Source organism: Oncorhynchus mykiss, chromosome 30, assembly GCF_057628025.1.
Source record: "Oncorhynchus mykiss isolate SJ-2025 chromosome 30, ASM5762802v1, whole genome shotgun sequence".
NCBI classification, from domain to species: domain Eukaryota; kingdom Metazoa; phylum Chordata; class Actinopteri; order Salmoniformes; family Salmonidae; genus Oncorhynchus; species Oncorhynchus mykiss.
In genome coordinates this window covers 14,277,712-14,293,399 of record NC_143051.1, presented here as the reverse complement: position 1 = coordinate 14,293,399, position 15,688 = coordinate 14,277,712, and the positions used below count along the sequence as shown (strand labels likewise).

The window sequence follows — 15,688 nt, the reverse complement described above, 5'->3', positions numbered from 1 at the left end:
AAATATATGTGATGTATGTTTATGTATGTATGCTTAAGATGCACTATGCAGAAATCACTCTGCCATTTCCTGGTTGCTAAAATGGTAATAGATCGCCTAATTTCAGTTTGTGACAATACAAGCAAGTATAATGTAGAGAATCATTGTACCATCTAAACTGCTGTGAAATATAGTTTTTACAACCAGAAATATTGTATTTTCAGCTGTTTGAAGCTGGTGTACAAAACAACTGAAAGTAAAAGAAAATAAAACTGATTGGGAAGCATAAAAAATAAATCTCATAGAAACTTGTCATACTTGCTTTCAATGAGTGACAGATCTTTAACTCACATTTCTATGTGAATTTGGTCCGGTCGCCCAAAAAGTTACATATATTGCAGCTTTAAGAGAAATTACATGGCGTGCAACTTCAAAGTAGCCCAAAAACCTGCAACCTGCGACCAATACATTTTCACCCACGACATAGTTTTCAAAATAGGCTAATTTTGTTGGAAAACCCCGGACATGGCAACCCTGACTTCAGCTACTCATCAGATATTGCATAACAAAATTCTAGTCTCTGAATATGACATTTCTTCAGCCAGCTAACCAATTTTTGGCAGAGTGGATGATTAGCGGTCTGGAACATAATTATAATTTGTACCCTGCAAATTGACCACAACTAAGCCCAAAAATAAATTGTATTTGAAAAGGACAAGGCTACCTTGATTACATTGAGTCACGATAATTTCTGTCTTTTATTTGTGGAAATACTTGGTGAGCAGATTTCCTAAATGAAACACATTTTTTGTAGAATTGAGATCAAAAAAATAAAGGGAACACTAAAATAACACATCCTAGATCTGAATGAATGAAATATTCTTATTAAATAGTTATTTCTTTACATAGTTGAATGTGCTGACAACAAAATCACAAAAATTATCAATGGAAATCAAATTTATCAACCCATGGAGGTCTGGATTTGGAGTCACACTCAAAATGAAAGTGGAAAACCACACTACAGGCTGATCCAATTTTGATGTAATGTCCTTAAAACAAGTCAAAATGAGGCTCAGTAGTGTGTGTGGCCTCCACGTGCCTGTATGACCTCCCTACAACGCCTGGGCATGCTCCTGATGAGGTGGCGGATGGTCTCCTGAGGGATCTCCTCCCAGACCTGGACTAAAGCATCCGCCAACTCCTGGACAGTCTGTGGTGCAATGTGGCGTTGGTGGATGGAGCGAGACATGATGTCCCAAATGTGCTCAATTGGATTCAGGTCTGGGGAACGGGCGGTCCATAGCATCAATGCCTTCCTCTTGCAGGAACTGCTGACACTCCAGCCACATCAGGTCTTGCATTAGGAGGAACCCAGGGCCAACCGCACCAGCATATGGTCTCACAAGGGGTCTGAGGATCTCATCTCGGTACCTAATGGCAGTCAGGCTACCTCTGGAGAGCAAATGGAGGGCTGTTCGGCAGGGGGTATTTGATCCCCTGCTGATTTTGAATGTTTGCCCACTGACAAAGAAATTCAGTCTAATTTTAATGGTAGGTTTATTTGAACAGTGAGAGACAGAATAACAACAAAATCCAGAAAAACGCATGTAAAAAATGTTATACATTTATTTGCTTTTGAATGAGGGAAATATGTTTTGCAGAGGGGTCAAATACTTGACTTAGTACTTGGTGGCAAAACCCTTGTTGGGAATCAAAGGTCAGATGTTTCTTGTAGTTGGCCACCAGGTTTGCACACATCTCAGGAGGGATTTTGTCCCACTCCTCTTTGCAGATCTTCTCCAAGTCATTAAGGTTTCGAGGCTGACTTTTGGCAACTCGAACCTTCAGCTCCCACCACAGATTTTCTATGGGATTAAGGTCTGGAGACTGGCTAGGCCACTCCAGGACCTTAATGTGCTTCTTCTTGAGCCCCTCCTTTGTTGCCTTGGCCGTGTATTTGGGGTCATTGTCATGCTGGAATACCCATCCATGACCCATTTTCAATGCCCTGGCTGAGGGAAGAAGGTTCTCACCCAAGATTTGACGATACATGGCCCCGTCCATCGTCCCTTTGATGCGGTAAAGTTGTCCTGTCCCCTTAGCAGAAAAACACCCCCAAAGCATAATGTTTCCACCTCCATGTTTGACAGTGGGGATGGTGTTCTTGGGGTCATAGGCAGCATTCCTCCTCCTCCAAACACGGCAAGTTGAGTTGATGCCAAAGAGCTCCATTTTGGTCTCATATGACCACAACACTTTCACCCAATTGTCCTCTGAATCATTCAGATGTTCATTGGCAAACTTCAGACGGGCATGTATATGTGCTTTCTTGAGCAGGGGAACCTTGCGGGCGCTGCAGGATTTCAGTCCTTCACGGCGTAGTGTGTTAACAATTATTTTCTTGGTGACTATGGTCCAAGCTGCTTTGAGATCATTGACAAGATCCTCCCGTGTAGTTCTGGGCTGATTCCTCACCGTTTTCATTGCAACTCCACGAGGTGAGATCTTGCATGGAGCCCCAGACCGAGGGAGATTGACAGTTCTTTTGTGTTTCTTCCATTTGCGAATATTCGCACCAACTGTTGTCACCTTCTCACCAAGCTGCTTGGCGATGGTCTTGTAGCCCATTCCAGCCTTGTGTAGGTCGACAATCTTGTCCCTAACATACCTGGAGAGCTCTTTGGTCTTGCCATGGTGGAGAGTTTGGAATCTGATTGATTGCTTCTGTGGACAGGTGTCTTTTATACAGGTAACAAACTGAGATTAGGAGGACTCCCTTTAAGAGTATGCTCCTAATCTCAGCTCGTTACCTGTATAGAAGACACCTGGGAGCCAGAAATCTTTCTGATTTAAAATGCAAATCATTGTATAACATTTTTGACATGTGTTTTTCTAGATGTTTTTGTTCCGTCTCTCACTTCAAAAAAACCTACCATTAAAGTTATAGACGGATCATTTCTTTGTCGGTGGGCAAACGTACAAAATCAGCAGGGGATCAAATACTTTTTTCCCCTCACTGTGTATATATATCTCAAATCCGCAGAAATTTTAATCTAACTATATATACATAAAATGTTAATCTAACTAATATATATATATATATATATATATATATATATATATAAATAAACAATTTTAAATACATTTTTTTTTTAAATTTTTGCTGGGCCAAAGAAATCGCATGCTGGCCGGTTTTAGCCAGCGGACCTCCTGTTGCCGACCCCTCCTTGTGCCACAGCATGGAGTCAAATCTATGGGAAACACGGAGGTGTGGAACTATGATAGGCAGTTTACTTAAAGGAAACATTCACAAATTTTGAATATAAAGTTGTTTTTGTGCATCTCTAAGTCGTTGTTCTATCGATTGCTGGGGTCATTTCCTGTTTTCATGTGTATCTGAGGTGTTCTAAGTTCAAGCTGCAGACATACAGCCTAGCCTGTATGATGTGATGCAAAACTCGTCATACCGGCTGTATTTCTGTCTAACGTGAAAACCAAGAACTCAGATGAACATGAAATTACATAGTTTAGAGATGCACAAAATGATATAACATAAAAAAAAAAGGGTGAATCCTCCATTTTAAGTAGGAATGTATTAACTTAACCATAGTTTACTTTGTTTCTATAATTTTCTATACTATGCCATTGTATTGACTGTCTACCCTGTGTGTGCTCTCCAGTGTGTAGCAGGTCGATGGCCTCGAAGACTCCAGTGGGGTTCATTGGGCTGGGGAATATGGGCAGTCCCATGGCCAAGAACCTGCTGAGGCACGGATACCCTGTCATTGCCACCGATGTCTTCCCTGAGTCGTGCAAGGAGCTACAAGACGAGGGGGCACAGGTAACACCTAGCTAGTACCTACTTACATCACCTAACCTGCTTAATGTGTTTCTCTACATTACCACTGAATTGTGGCAGTGATCATAGCAGTAGACAAGACGCACCATAATGAATGCTGACCATGCACAGTAGGTCACCTTCTGGAGATCTACATGTTGAAATGCCCAGAAATTACTCAAAAATAGGACGCCCACCCGCAGCTGTTAGCTGTTTGTCGACCTTGTGTGTTTTCTCTGACTTGCTATATTGCTCTCCATTACCCCTGAATCACAGCAGTAGGTCAGCAGGGAGACGAGCATAGGCCACATTACTGCTACGTGTGCCCTACACGTTAGCTGTGTATCTGCTGAGTCTGGAGGGGATGGTAGAAGTACATCTGCTGGTGTGGGTTTCTCAGGCTGTGTCCCAACACTTCCAATCGTTGACTTAACGATAGTGGAAACTCCCTTCAGCCAATGCTTAAACCAATCCAACACTTTTAAATACATGACGGGACTGTGTAAGTGCACACTTCAGGAATACGGAGAATAGGGATGCAACGTCATTGTATTTCTGTTAGTGTTTTCTTTTGATTTCTAACCCCTTCTTTCCCATCCGTTTCCTCCCTGTCCAGATCCTGGACTCCCCAGCGGAGGTTGCAGATAAAGCTGACCGGATCATCACCATGCTCCCCTCCAGTCCCAACGTCATAGAGGTCTACACTGGACCCAACGGCATCCTCAAGTAAGCAGGTCCCCCTCTCTGGTCGTCCTCCCCAGAACTATAGATGTAGAAACTGGCTTGTCCCCCTATAACTGGCTTGTCCCCCTATAACTGGCTTGTCCCCCTATAACTGGCCTGTCCCCCTATAACTGGCGTTAGTAAATTGGAAGGAATCAGACAGTTGTAAAGCTCATTGGAAGGAATCGGATGGTTGTAAAGCTCATTGGAAGGAATCGGATGGTTGTAAACCTCACTGGAAGGAATCGGATGGTTGTAAACCTCACTGGAAGGAATCGGATGGTTGTAAACCTCACTGGAAGGAATCGGAGGGTTGTAAACCTCACTGGAAGGAATCGGAGGGTTGTAAACCTCACTGGAAGGAATCGGATGGTTGTAAACCTCACTGGAAGGAATCGGAGGGTTGTAAACCTCACTGGAAGGAATCGGAGGGTTGTAAACCTCACTGGAAGGAATCGGAGGGTTGTAAACCTCACTGGAAGGAATCGGAGGGTTGTAAACCTCACTGGAAGGAATCGGAGGGTTGTAAACCTCACTGGAAGGAATCGGAGGGTTGTAAACCTCACTGGAAGGAATCGGAGGGTTGTAAACCTCACTGGAAGGCACGGTGCAGCCTAGCTGCTCATTCAGAGCTGCTTACAGTGAAGACGTGGGGGGAATGTCACCAATTGTACAGGCTTTTGTTCTAGCCCTCTGCACCTGATTAAACTGATCATGGTCTCCAAACTAAGTTAAGTCAGGTGTGCCTGTGCTGGCCCAGAAACAGAGCCTGGTACTGTGGGTCTGAGATCATGTGATATGGTCATGTGACTGTTTTTCCTTGTCTTTTTTTTCTGGTCCGTTCTATCTGGGATCCTGGAGACGTCCCTACCCCGGTGAAGTCGAAATGTTAAAATGGTTAGGTTACGGTAGAGGTTGGGGTTTAGAGTAGGGCCGTCCCAAGGATCTCAGATAGCAAAAACACTGTTCTTCTTTCTCAGGAAAGTGAAGAAGGGAACGCTGCTCATCGATTCCTCCACCATCGACCCCTCCGTCTCCAAGGAAATGGCCCTCGCCGCCGAGAAGATGGGCGCCGTGTTCATGGACGCTCCCGTGTCAGGAGGTAAGGGACGGGTTTGGGATGTCAACATTCTGTTGCTATGGCGATCACGTACTGTCAGTCTACTAGCCATGTCCAAAGAAAGCTTTTACTTTTCCTGTTTCTGGCCTACTGGTGGTTCAGTCTCTGGATAGACATGCTACACACACCTCTCTCTCTGGTCTTCATTTCACCTTGGACACAAACACATCAACTGTAGAGCTTTTGCAGCAATGCTAACCATGTCATGTACTCCTATGTGTATCTATAGATATAGTGCTTGTATTTATAGACTCTGGTGCTATAAAATGAAACAGTATGTAGGCTATAGGCCACTGACGGTACACCGGCGACAGATCAACAGCCGGTGGAAATTGATCCTGTTAAATGGCAACATATTTAAGGCTAGATGGAAACATTGTCTAATCAATATCCTAGGAATGAAACAGGCAAACGGGCCGGAACTGGTAAAAACGACCTGAACTTGTCCAATAAGACACGCTCGTTTTTTTTCCTCCAAACTTTTCTCTACGGTGTGCAATAATGAATACGACTCTTACCTGAGCAGGTACAATACAGGGTTGGGAGTTGATTTCAGATGTGTGTTCCGCGCTGTACTTCCTCCCCCCATTCTAGCCAGACAGTGACCACCCTCTGTAGTCAGTGTAGACTGGGTCTTAAAGGCAAGGTTAAGGTTTTAAGTGGTCAATCTGATGCACAGGACAGCGTTCTCCTTAATGGCTTGAGCCATAATGGAGAATACCGTGTCAGGGTTTTTGATGTTGATGGAGCCGTAATGGAGAATACCGTGTCAGGGTTTTTGATGTTGATGGAGCCATAATGGAGAATACCGTGTCAGGGTTTTTGATGTTGATGGAGCCGTAATGGAGAATACCGTGTCAGGGTTTTTGATGTTGATGGAGCCGTAATGGAGAATACCGTGTCAGGGTTTTTGATGGAGCCGTAATGGAGAATACCGTGTCAGGGTTTTTGATGTTGATGGAGCTATAATGGAGAATACCGTGTCAGGGTTTTTGATGGAGCCGTAATGGAGAATACCGTGTCAGGGTTTTTGATGGAGCCGTAATGGAGAATACCGTGTCAGGGTTTTTGATGGAGCCGTAATGGAGAATACCGTGTCAGGGTTTTTGATGTTGATGGAGCCGTAATGGAGAATACCGTGTCAGGGTTTTTGATGTTGATGGAGCCGTAATGGAGAATACCGTGTCAGGGTTTTTGATGGAGCCGTAATGGAGAATACCGTGTCAGGGTTTTTGATGGAGCCGTAATGGAGAATACCGTGTCAGGGTTTTTGATGGAGCCGTAATGGAGAATACCGTGTCAGGGTTTTTGATGGAGCCGTAATGGAGAATACCGTGTCAGGGTTTTTGATGTTGATGGAGCCATAATGGCGGGTATCTCTTGTCAGTGCCTTTCATGTAGATAAAGACCAGAGACACTGGCCCCACAGGGAGTGAGAGGGGAGATGAGACGAGTAGCTGTAAAACTCCCTGTCACCTCGGCCAGACCAACCAGGGGGCACACACGTACAAATACGACTGATTCACATTTCTGCAGATTCACTTTTTGACGATCCCCAACAGCCTACACTGTGGTCGTAAGCTTGTCTGGCAACACTCTTTTTCTCACACAAAACACTCCCTCCCTCCCTCTCTCTCTCTCACACACACACACACACACACACACACTCTGTGTGTTTACATGCTGGCGTCTGCAGTGTAGACAGGCTGCAGTTAGTGAGTGCAGACCTGTGAAGACCCTTCCTCTCCGGGCTCTTAACTAAGCCTGTTACACACACACAAAAGCGCACACACACAAAAAAGCACAGTGTTTACTCACTTCTTCTCTGGGCTCTTAGCAAAGCCTGGTTTACTGCTCTGGAATGGCCAATGATTTACATGCTAACTCTGGCCTGAGCCCCACAGACGCCTGACAGCACGAACACACTTCTAAGTTCAGACGGGAACACACACGCACTTGACCGCCCACTATCTAAATCTCATACACAGATCCTAACAGAACTGGCCTCTAACCCCCTTGCTGAGGATGAAAGTAGCCCATTGGTGATAAGCTGAACATGGGGAGGAGAAGACTGAGGGAGAGGTCAGGAGGTGGAGGGTAAACTACAGACGTCCCAGTGTGTGTTGTGTTGTGAGGGCTTCTCTGACCGATAGTGGGGGAGGGGATTTGACATGCTGCGTTTGTCCAGGAGGTGGCACTCTACCCCAATAGGGAGACATACGTATTTATGTGGAGCAGGGTGTCAAACTCATTCCATGGAAGGCCTAGTGTCTGCAGGTTTTTCCTTTCAATTAAGTCCTAGACAACCAGGTGAGGGGAGTTATTTACTAGTTAGTGACCTTAATTCATCAATCAAGTACAAGGTGTATGTAGTATGTCTGTGTTTGTTAGAGACGGTCCCTACTGTTTCTTGTGATCTCTTGATATCAGATCCAGATCTAACGACAGTAACACACACACACACACACACACAAACTTTAGGCATTTATGACTGGTGGTCCCAGCAGAATCTTCTTCCTTATGAAGTCGCCAATGCACACACACACACACACACACACACACACACACACACACAGTGACATGCATTGACCCCTAACACACTTATTTCTGTTTGAGTTAATGCTTATGATATATAATATGGTAGCTATGCTATTTTAAGCACTCAAACACACACACAGATTCATGCAAAGATCATTAACATTTTCAGTCACTTCAGACACTCAAGCATCCTCACAGACAGAGACTTCCTGTGCTTTTGGGGTTTTATTGTTTTTTTAATTTAGATATTCTTTTTATTCAAAATGAATCCTGTGGTGAATGAGGTAGTGTGTTTTTAAATGTGTGTGTGTGTGTGTGTTTGGTTCCCACCTCGAGTGCGTCAATAGGGGTTTGGCAGTTTCTCCTGGGGTCTGAGACGAGGAGTAATAAACTTGTTAAACTACAATCAAAAAAACATCTTTCTTTCCCTTCCCTCTCTCTCTCTGCCGGTCTTGTTCTTACTGACCAGTTGTCTGGCCTAGCCCTGCCTGCTATGTCCTGGCATAGATACTCTTTCACCCACACACACACACACATATAGTCACTTACTGTACACACAAACAAGCACACTCTAAAATACACACTTTCACCACTGTCTAGTGTTGTTAAGTGTCCGCATTCAAACTAGACCCACAACAAAACAGGCTCTGACGTCACGAGCCCAGGCTGTTGGCAAGGCGATAGCAGAAATAGGAGCAGCAGCTAACGAGCAGCGGGGTCGTTAGCGGTAATTACCCAGCATGCCTGCGTCTGCGTCTTGTATTCTGGTAGTGGGCCGCCACATCGCTAACGGACGGCGATTTTAAGTCTTTAAAAGCCATTGAATGTTTTCCCAACACTGAGAACAACACTGTGTGTTAAAGGAACGTCACTGCGTTAAGTTTGGTGTGACCGTGGGAGCTTAATGTGTTTGTATACAGTTTGTCTCAGACTGCACATGTTTGTTGTGTTTCAGCAGGTTAAATACTCATTTTCAGCAGGCTACTTTTTCCACTTCAAATTAACTAAGCTACTTTTAATTTAAAAGTTTAAATTCTCTAGGTCGTCGAGCCCTTTACTCTAGTATTAGACTCTGCCGAGTCCCCAGCAACTGATGTTCCAGTTTTCAGGGGAAATGGAAATGGAGCCTGTGACTCGACTTCCGCTTTGGACATTTAACAAGGAGACACTCTATCTTAACTCCTCCTACACATCTGCTGGATTGGTCTCGTCAAGAACAGGATGTAGGGGATCTAGTTTCAGCCGTTTCTTTTACAGCTGCTACGTGTTCGGTTCTACTAGAATGAAAGATCTGCATCATCTAGTAATCTATTGATAGGATAGGCACCTGTCAGTCACAATGCCAGCAATGACAGGAAAAAGCTATCTGCTGTTTGTCCTGCCTCCCGTTACCATTTGTGTGCATTGTGGTTGGTTGGAGTCCAATTTCTTTACACAGAGGGAAAGAGCATGAAGCTCGTGAATTTGCGTTAATTAGGCTAAGTCGAAATCCACGACTAAGCCTAATTTTATTGTTTTCTGGCATATTAATTTATTTTGCGTGTTTCACACAGCCAACCGCTGGGAGTCCTGGTTAGGGCTGTATCCAACAAAAATAATCTTGGTCGACCAAAAGTCGTCTGTTCTTTCCACCAATCGATTGGTCAAAATGTTTAAATGTATATTTTTCTGTATATAGACACACCCTGTGTCTATATCAACTATAAGCACTGAGCTTGTCTAATGCTTTCAGTTTACGGTTTGATTATGAACTATTCTCTTCTCGGTCCTGCTGACTTTCGCAGATTCTGCCATTACTCTCCTGAAGTTGCCGGTAATAGGCTACACGAGGAGTCTGCAACCTTTCTCATGTTGAATGCCAATTTATCTGACCATTTCAATCGATCTGCGTACCAGTTATGGTTTTCATATGTACATTTTTGCCAAAGTTTCAAGTCTTCATATCTCAATCATTGTCATGTGGTTAATCAAAATTATATCCAAATCTAAATAAAAATTATACAAATCTTCAATTAACTTCTATTGCCATTGCCAACTACATAAAGCCAGCAAATAAAAACATTGCAGGCTGCAGGTAGAAAATATCTTGCTAAAAATAAATATCCTTTCAATCTTGATGGCTACACATGGCCTGTTTGCACTTGAAACATCGTATCAACTATTAAGTTGGGTCCAGCCCCGAAGCACGAACTCGTATAAAATATTCTGGGCCCTATGAGTTTCCCTGCCAGTGAGCTTGGGACAGACACAGCTGTAGGCTATTTGTTCAAGGGATAAGAAGCAGTGTTTGACTTGGGCAGGAGCTCAACGGAGCTGAGTACCGGCACTAGTACCTAGTTTGAGAAACAGACACTTCACAAGTCTTCAATAGTACCCGCAAAACACTAGTCTCAATGTCAACAGTGAAGAGGTGACTCTGGGATGCTGGCCGTCTAGGCAGAGTTGCAAAGAAAAACCCATATCTCAGACTGGCCAAAAATAAATGATTAATTCGGGCATCCATTTTTTTTTTTAGACCTCCAAGTCTGGTTCATCCTTGGGAGCAATTTCCAACAACATAGACACTGGTCAGAGGAAATCTGCCAAGGAGACCAGCATCCCAGAGTCGCCTCGTCACTGTTGACGTTGAGACTGGTGTTTTGCGGGTACTATTTAATGAAGCTGCCAGTTGAGGACTTGCGAGGCGTGTGTTTCTCAAACTAGACACTAATGTACTTGTCCTCTTGCTCAACTGTGCACCGGGGCCTCCCACTCCTCTTTCTATTCTGGTTAGAGCCAGTTTGTGCTGTTCTGTGAAGGGAGTAGTAAAGTGTATTGTATGAGATCTTCAGTTTCTTGGCAAGTTCTCACATGGAATAGCCTTCAATTCTCAGAACAAGAATAGACTGAGACTCAGAAGACTGGTCTTTGTTTCTGGGCATTTTGAGCCTGTAATTGAACCCACAAATGCTGATGCTCCAGATACTCAACTAGTCTAAAGAAGGCCAGTTTTATTGCTGCTTTAATCAGTACAACAGTTTTCAGCTGTGCTAACATAATTGCAAAAGTGTTTTCTAATGATCAATTAGCCTTTTAAAATGATAAACTTGGATTAGCTAACCCATCGTGCCATTGGAACACAAGCGTGATGGCTGCTGATAATGGCCTATGTAGATATTCCATTAAAAAATCTGCCTTTTCCAGCTACAATAGTCATTTATAACATTAACTGTGTCTACACTGTATTTCAGATCAATTTGATGTTATTTTAATGGACAAAAAAGTGCTTTTCTTTCAATATCAAGCACATTTTTAAGTGACCCCAAACTTGTGTGTGTGTGTAATTATTTTTCTTCAATGTGAATCAGATTTTTATTTGGTGTACCCCAGTGGGAATACCTGTTCTACACAATACTACAACACATGTTCCCAGTCTGGGAGGTGAAGTCTTTCAGATGGAGTCCAGACATTAGAATGCATCAGAGGCCACCAATAGACCTCCTTCTGCAACAAAATGTTGAACCCAGGTGAGCGAACAACCCCGGACCCCAACTTTCTTTCTATTTGGCTGGCTACTCTGTGTACTTGTGGAAAACACTGGGAACCGTACCGTGTAGCCTATTGCATTCTGCAGTCACCAAAAGCCACAAGCAAATTGCCACAGCTAACCATTGGCCAAAAGAAGGCATGTTAAGGTTCCAAGGTTCTAGGGTAGGGATTGAGAGAGATGGGCCTAGGAGGTTTTACAGCCGTGGGTAGCTGGCTGGGCCTGCTGTCAGTGCAGTGATGACTGACTAAATATATACTGCATATATTATGTTTTCCTTTGTTTTGGTCTTCGGCATGTTTTTTTTGGGGCTCTTTGTGCACGCAACAATTTTCCTGAGGCAAGTTGAAGTTCGGTAGCCGAAGTCTACACCCCCTTCGTCTGTGATTTGTCAACAGTTGGGATTTTTCAATGAACTGTTGCCATTCAACGAGAGACGACTAGTTTTCATGCACAGATTTTCCTTTGAGAAATACTGCACCAAACATCGTGGATGTCAAATTGAGCAACTAAGACCTCCATAGCAAAAACTTCAAAATGAATTACAGATTTCTATTTTGAATAAGTTTATACTGGCTACGGCGTCTCAAGAGGGACAAACTGTACTATTGCCGCTTGTTTCTTCTTTTTCAAGCGAAGGTCTTTTGAGGGAGTATGCTAGGTACAGACATTCACTTCGCCCAGCTGCATTCTGATAGGAGCAAACCCAACCTAGTATGCAGATGCTTTAACTAGCACTGGACTGACTAGATTAGCATAACAAGCCCTTCACTAGTGGGACCAGGGGGAGTCTGGTTAAGGGGCGAGAGAGGGATGAGGGGAGGGGAAAATGGAGGTATGGGTGAGAGGAGGGGAGTAAGGGGGTGGGGTTCTAGCCTGGAGTCCAGATGGAAGCAGACCCACAGCAGCTGGGGGACTGTCCCTCTCAACACTGTGCGTGTGCTGTGTGGTGTCCTTCTCTGTGGGTGTGTAGGCCTATTTGTCAGCTGGTGTTTGTCCCAGTCGTACTATAAGGCTCTGTCCATCAAATTCTCCTAAACCCCTCCCTATATGTCACTCATCTTAAGAGAGTGTGGGGTGGGGGGGACTCAATGGGCCTGCTTTGGGCCACAGGGAGCATTGATTCTGGAATGATCTCTCTTCTGTCTCCTTGCATTGACCACTCTCCCTCATGGAATGGAGCTCTGATAAGGATTATGATGGTCAGGGTACTGGTCAATGAAGAAACCCAGAGAAACATTGTCTGTTGCATGTCTTTCAGCATTATTCTGTGACTTTCTCTTCCCCCTTTATCCCTGTCTGCTACAGTCTCGGGGGTGTTTTCATGATGTTTGTCTGTGTGTGCATGTCAGTGTGGGGTGGTTCTCAGGGTTGAGCTCGTTAGCACAGCAGATAAATACTGTTTTTAAAATGAAGGACTGGCATTAGTGACTTGGGCAGATAAACTGCAGATTTTTTATGTGTGTGGTGTGATTTTGGTTAGCACTCTGTCCCTCTTCTAACTCCATTTCAGTTATTTACTTGATATCCATCAAGTTTTTATGGCTCTTGTTTGGGTTTTTAATTTGTTTGAGAAAATATATCTCCCATTGGGTCTAATTATATCACTGGACTACATGAGGCTGCACTGAAGGACTGTAAACAGTCTCTTCCCAAGGGGTTGGGGACGAAGGAACGTTACTGTAATGTTACAAATGGTGTTGTATTGTTTAGGCCTTTAACTCAGTGAAAAATGCTGCCATTAAGATGATATTAGAACAAAGGAACAAAGAACCAAGAATATACAGTTGAAGTGGGAAGTTTACATACACTTCGGTTGGAGTCATTAAGACTCGTTTTTCAACCACTCCACAAATTTCTTGTTAACAAACTATAGTTTTGGCAAGTCGGTTAGGACATCTACTTTGTGCATGACACAAGTCATTTTTCCAACAATTGTTTACAGACAGACTATTTAACTTATTAACACTATCACAGTTCCAGTGGGTCAGAAGTTTACATACACTAACTTGGCTGTGCCTTTAAACAGCTTGGAAAATTCCAGAAAATGTCATGGCTTTAGAAGCTTCTGGTAGGCAAATTGACATAATTTGATTCAATTGGAGGTGTACCTGTGGGTGTATTTCAAGGCTACCTTCAAACGTAGTGCCTCTTTGCTTGACATCATGGGAAAATCAAAAGAAATCAGCCAAGAAGTTTGTTTGTTGACTTCCACAAGTCTGGTTCATCCTTGGAAGCAATTTCCAAATGCCTGAAGGTACCACGTTCATCTGTACAAACAATAGGACACAAGTATAAACACCATGGGACCAAGCAGCCGTCATTCCGCTCAGGAAGGAGACAGGTTCTGTCTCAAAGATGAACGTACTTTGGTGCAAAAAGTGCAAATCAATCCCAGAACAACAGCAAAGGACCTTGTGAAGATGCTGGAGGAAACAGGTACAATAGTATCTATATCCACAGTAAAACGAGTCCTATATCAACATAACCTGAAAGGCCAGCAAGGAAGGAAGGAAGAAGCCACTGCTATAAAACCGCCTTTAAAAAAGCGGTTTGCAACTGCACATGAGGACAAAGATCGTACATTTTGGAGAAATGTCTTCTGTTCTGATGAAACAAAAATAGAACTGTTTGGCCATAATGACCATCGATATGTTAGGAGGAAAAAGGGGGAGGCTTGCAAGCCGAAGAACACCATCCCAACCATGAAGCACGGGGGTGGCAGCATCATGTTGTGGGGGTGCTTTGCTGCAGGAGGGACTGGTGTACTTCACAAAATAGATGGCATCATGAGGATGGAAAATGATGTGGGTATATTGAAGCAACATCTCAAGACATCAATCAGGAAGTTAAAGCTTGGTTGCAAATGGGTCTTCCAAATGGACAATGACCCCAAGCATACTTCCACAGTTGTGGCAAAATGGCTTAAGGACAAGCAAGTCAAGGTATTGGAGTGGCCATCACAAAGCCCTGACCTCAATCCTATAGAAAATGTGTCGGCAGAACTGAAAAAGCATTTATGAGCAAGGAGGCCTACAAACCTGACACCGTTACACCAGCTCTGTCAGGAGGAATGGTCCAAAATTCACGCAACCTATTGTGGGAAGCTTGTGGAAGACTACCGGAAATGTTTGACCTAAGTTAAACAATTTAAAGGCAATGCTACCAAATACTAATTGAGTGTATGTAAACTTCTGACTCACTGAGAATGTGATTAAATAAATTAAAGCTGAAATAAATCATTCCCTCTTTTATTATTATTCGGACATTTCACATTCTTAAAATAAAGTGGTGATCCTAACTGAGCTAAGACGAGGGACTTTTACTAGTATTAAATGTCAGGAATTGTGAAAAACAGAGTTTAAATGTATTTGGCTAAGGTGTATGTAAGACTTCAGCTGTAACTGTTTGTATTGCCTGCTCGTTTTCCTCTTAAAATTGAATTAGGACTCCTGCATCTACGAAGACCTGAATTACAGCACACTGCCTTGCAGGTCTTTTTACTCTGGTAGAATCAGCAAGGCACTGTAGTTAACCTGTGAATGGATTCTACACCAACACGGTAGATTATACTGTTATTGAAGGAAATGAAGGGTTGTAATGAAGATGGTGAAGTGTTACGAGCGTTCCTTTAGGAACCAGCCACTCTCAACCCCAGGGAAAAGAGCTGCAGTGTGGCTCACATTCAAATGCGTCATTCACTACTACAGCGTGGGAACAGCCACCGTGGTGTGTTTGTACAGCCTTCATAATGTAGTTTATTTTAACCCTACCATCAATTTAAAGTGCGTAGTGCTTTACACGAGCCTCGTAACCCTGTGGATATTACCTCAGAAGCCCCGGCTGATGTCTCCACCATGGCCAAGTTTGGGATCTTCACCTGTCCGTAATGTTTAGACACAAGACAGATTTACACAAAGATGCACACATACAAAAACAGAGAGAGACAGACACACACACACAG

The 15,688-nt window shown here is 43.6% G+C and overlaps 1 protein-coding gene across 1 annotated transcript in view; it reads left to right on the top strand.

Moving 5' to 3' along the window:
- Positions 1-15,688, top strand: part of LOC110487958 (3-hydroxyisobutyrate dehydrogenase, mitochondrial) — a 35,750-nt gene that overhangs the window by 2,826 nt on the left and 17,236 nt on the right. Inside the window, exons 2-4 of the mRNA XM_021559882.3 lie at positions 3,660-3,820; positions 4,434-4,543; positions 5,521-5,642. Coding sequence (XP_021415557.2) covers positions 3,660-3,820; positions 4,434-4,543; positions 5,521-5,642 — 393 coding nt within the window. The remainder of the gene's footprint in view (positions 1-3,659; positions 3,821-4,433; positions 4,544-5,520; positions 5,643-15,688) is intronic.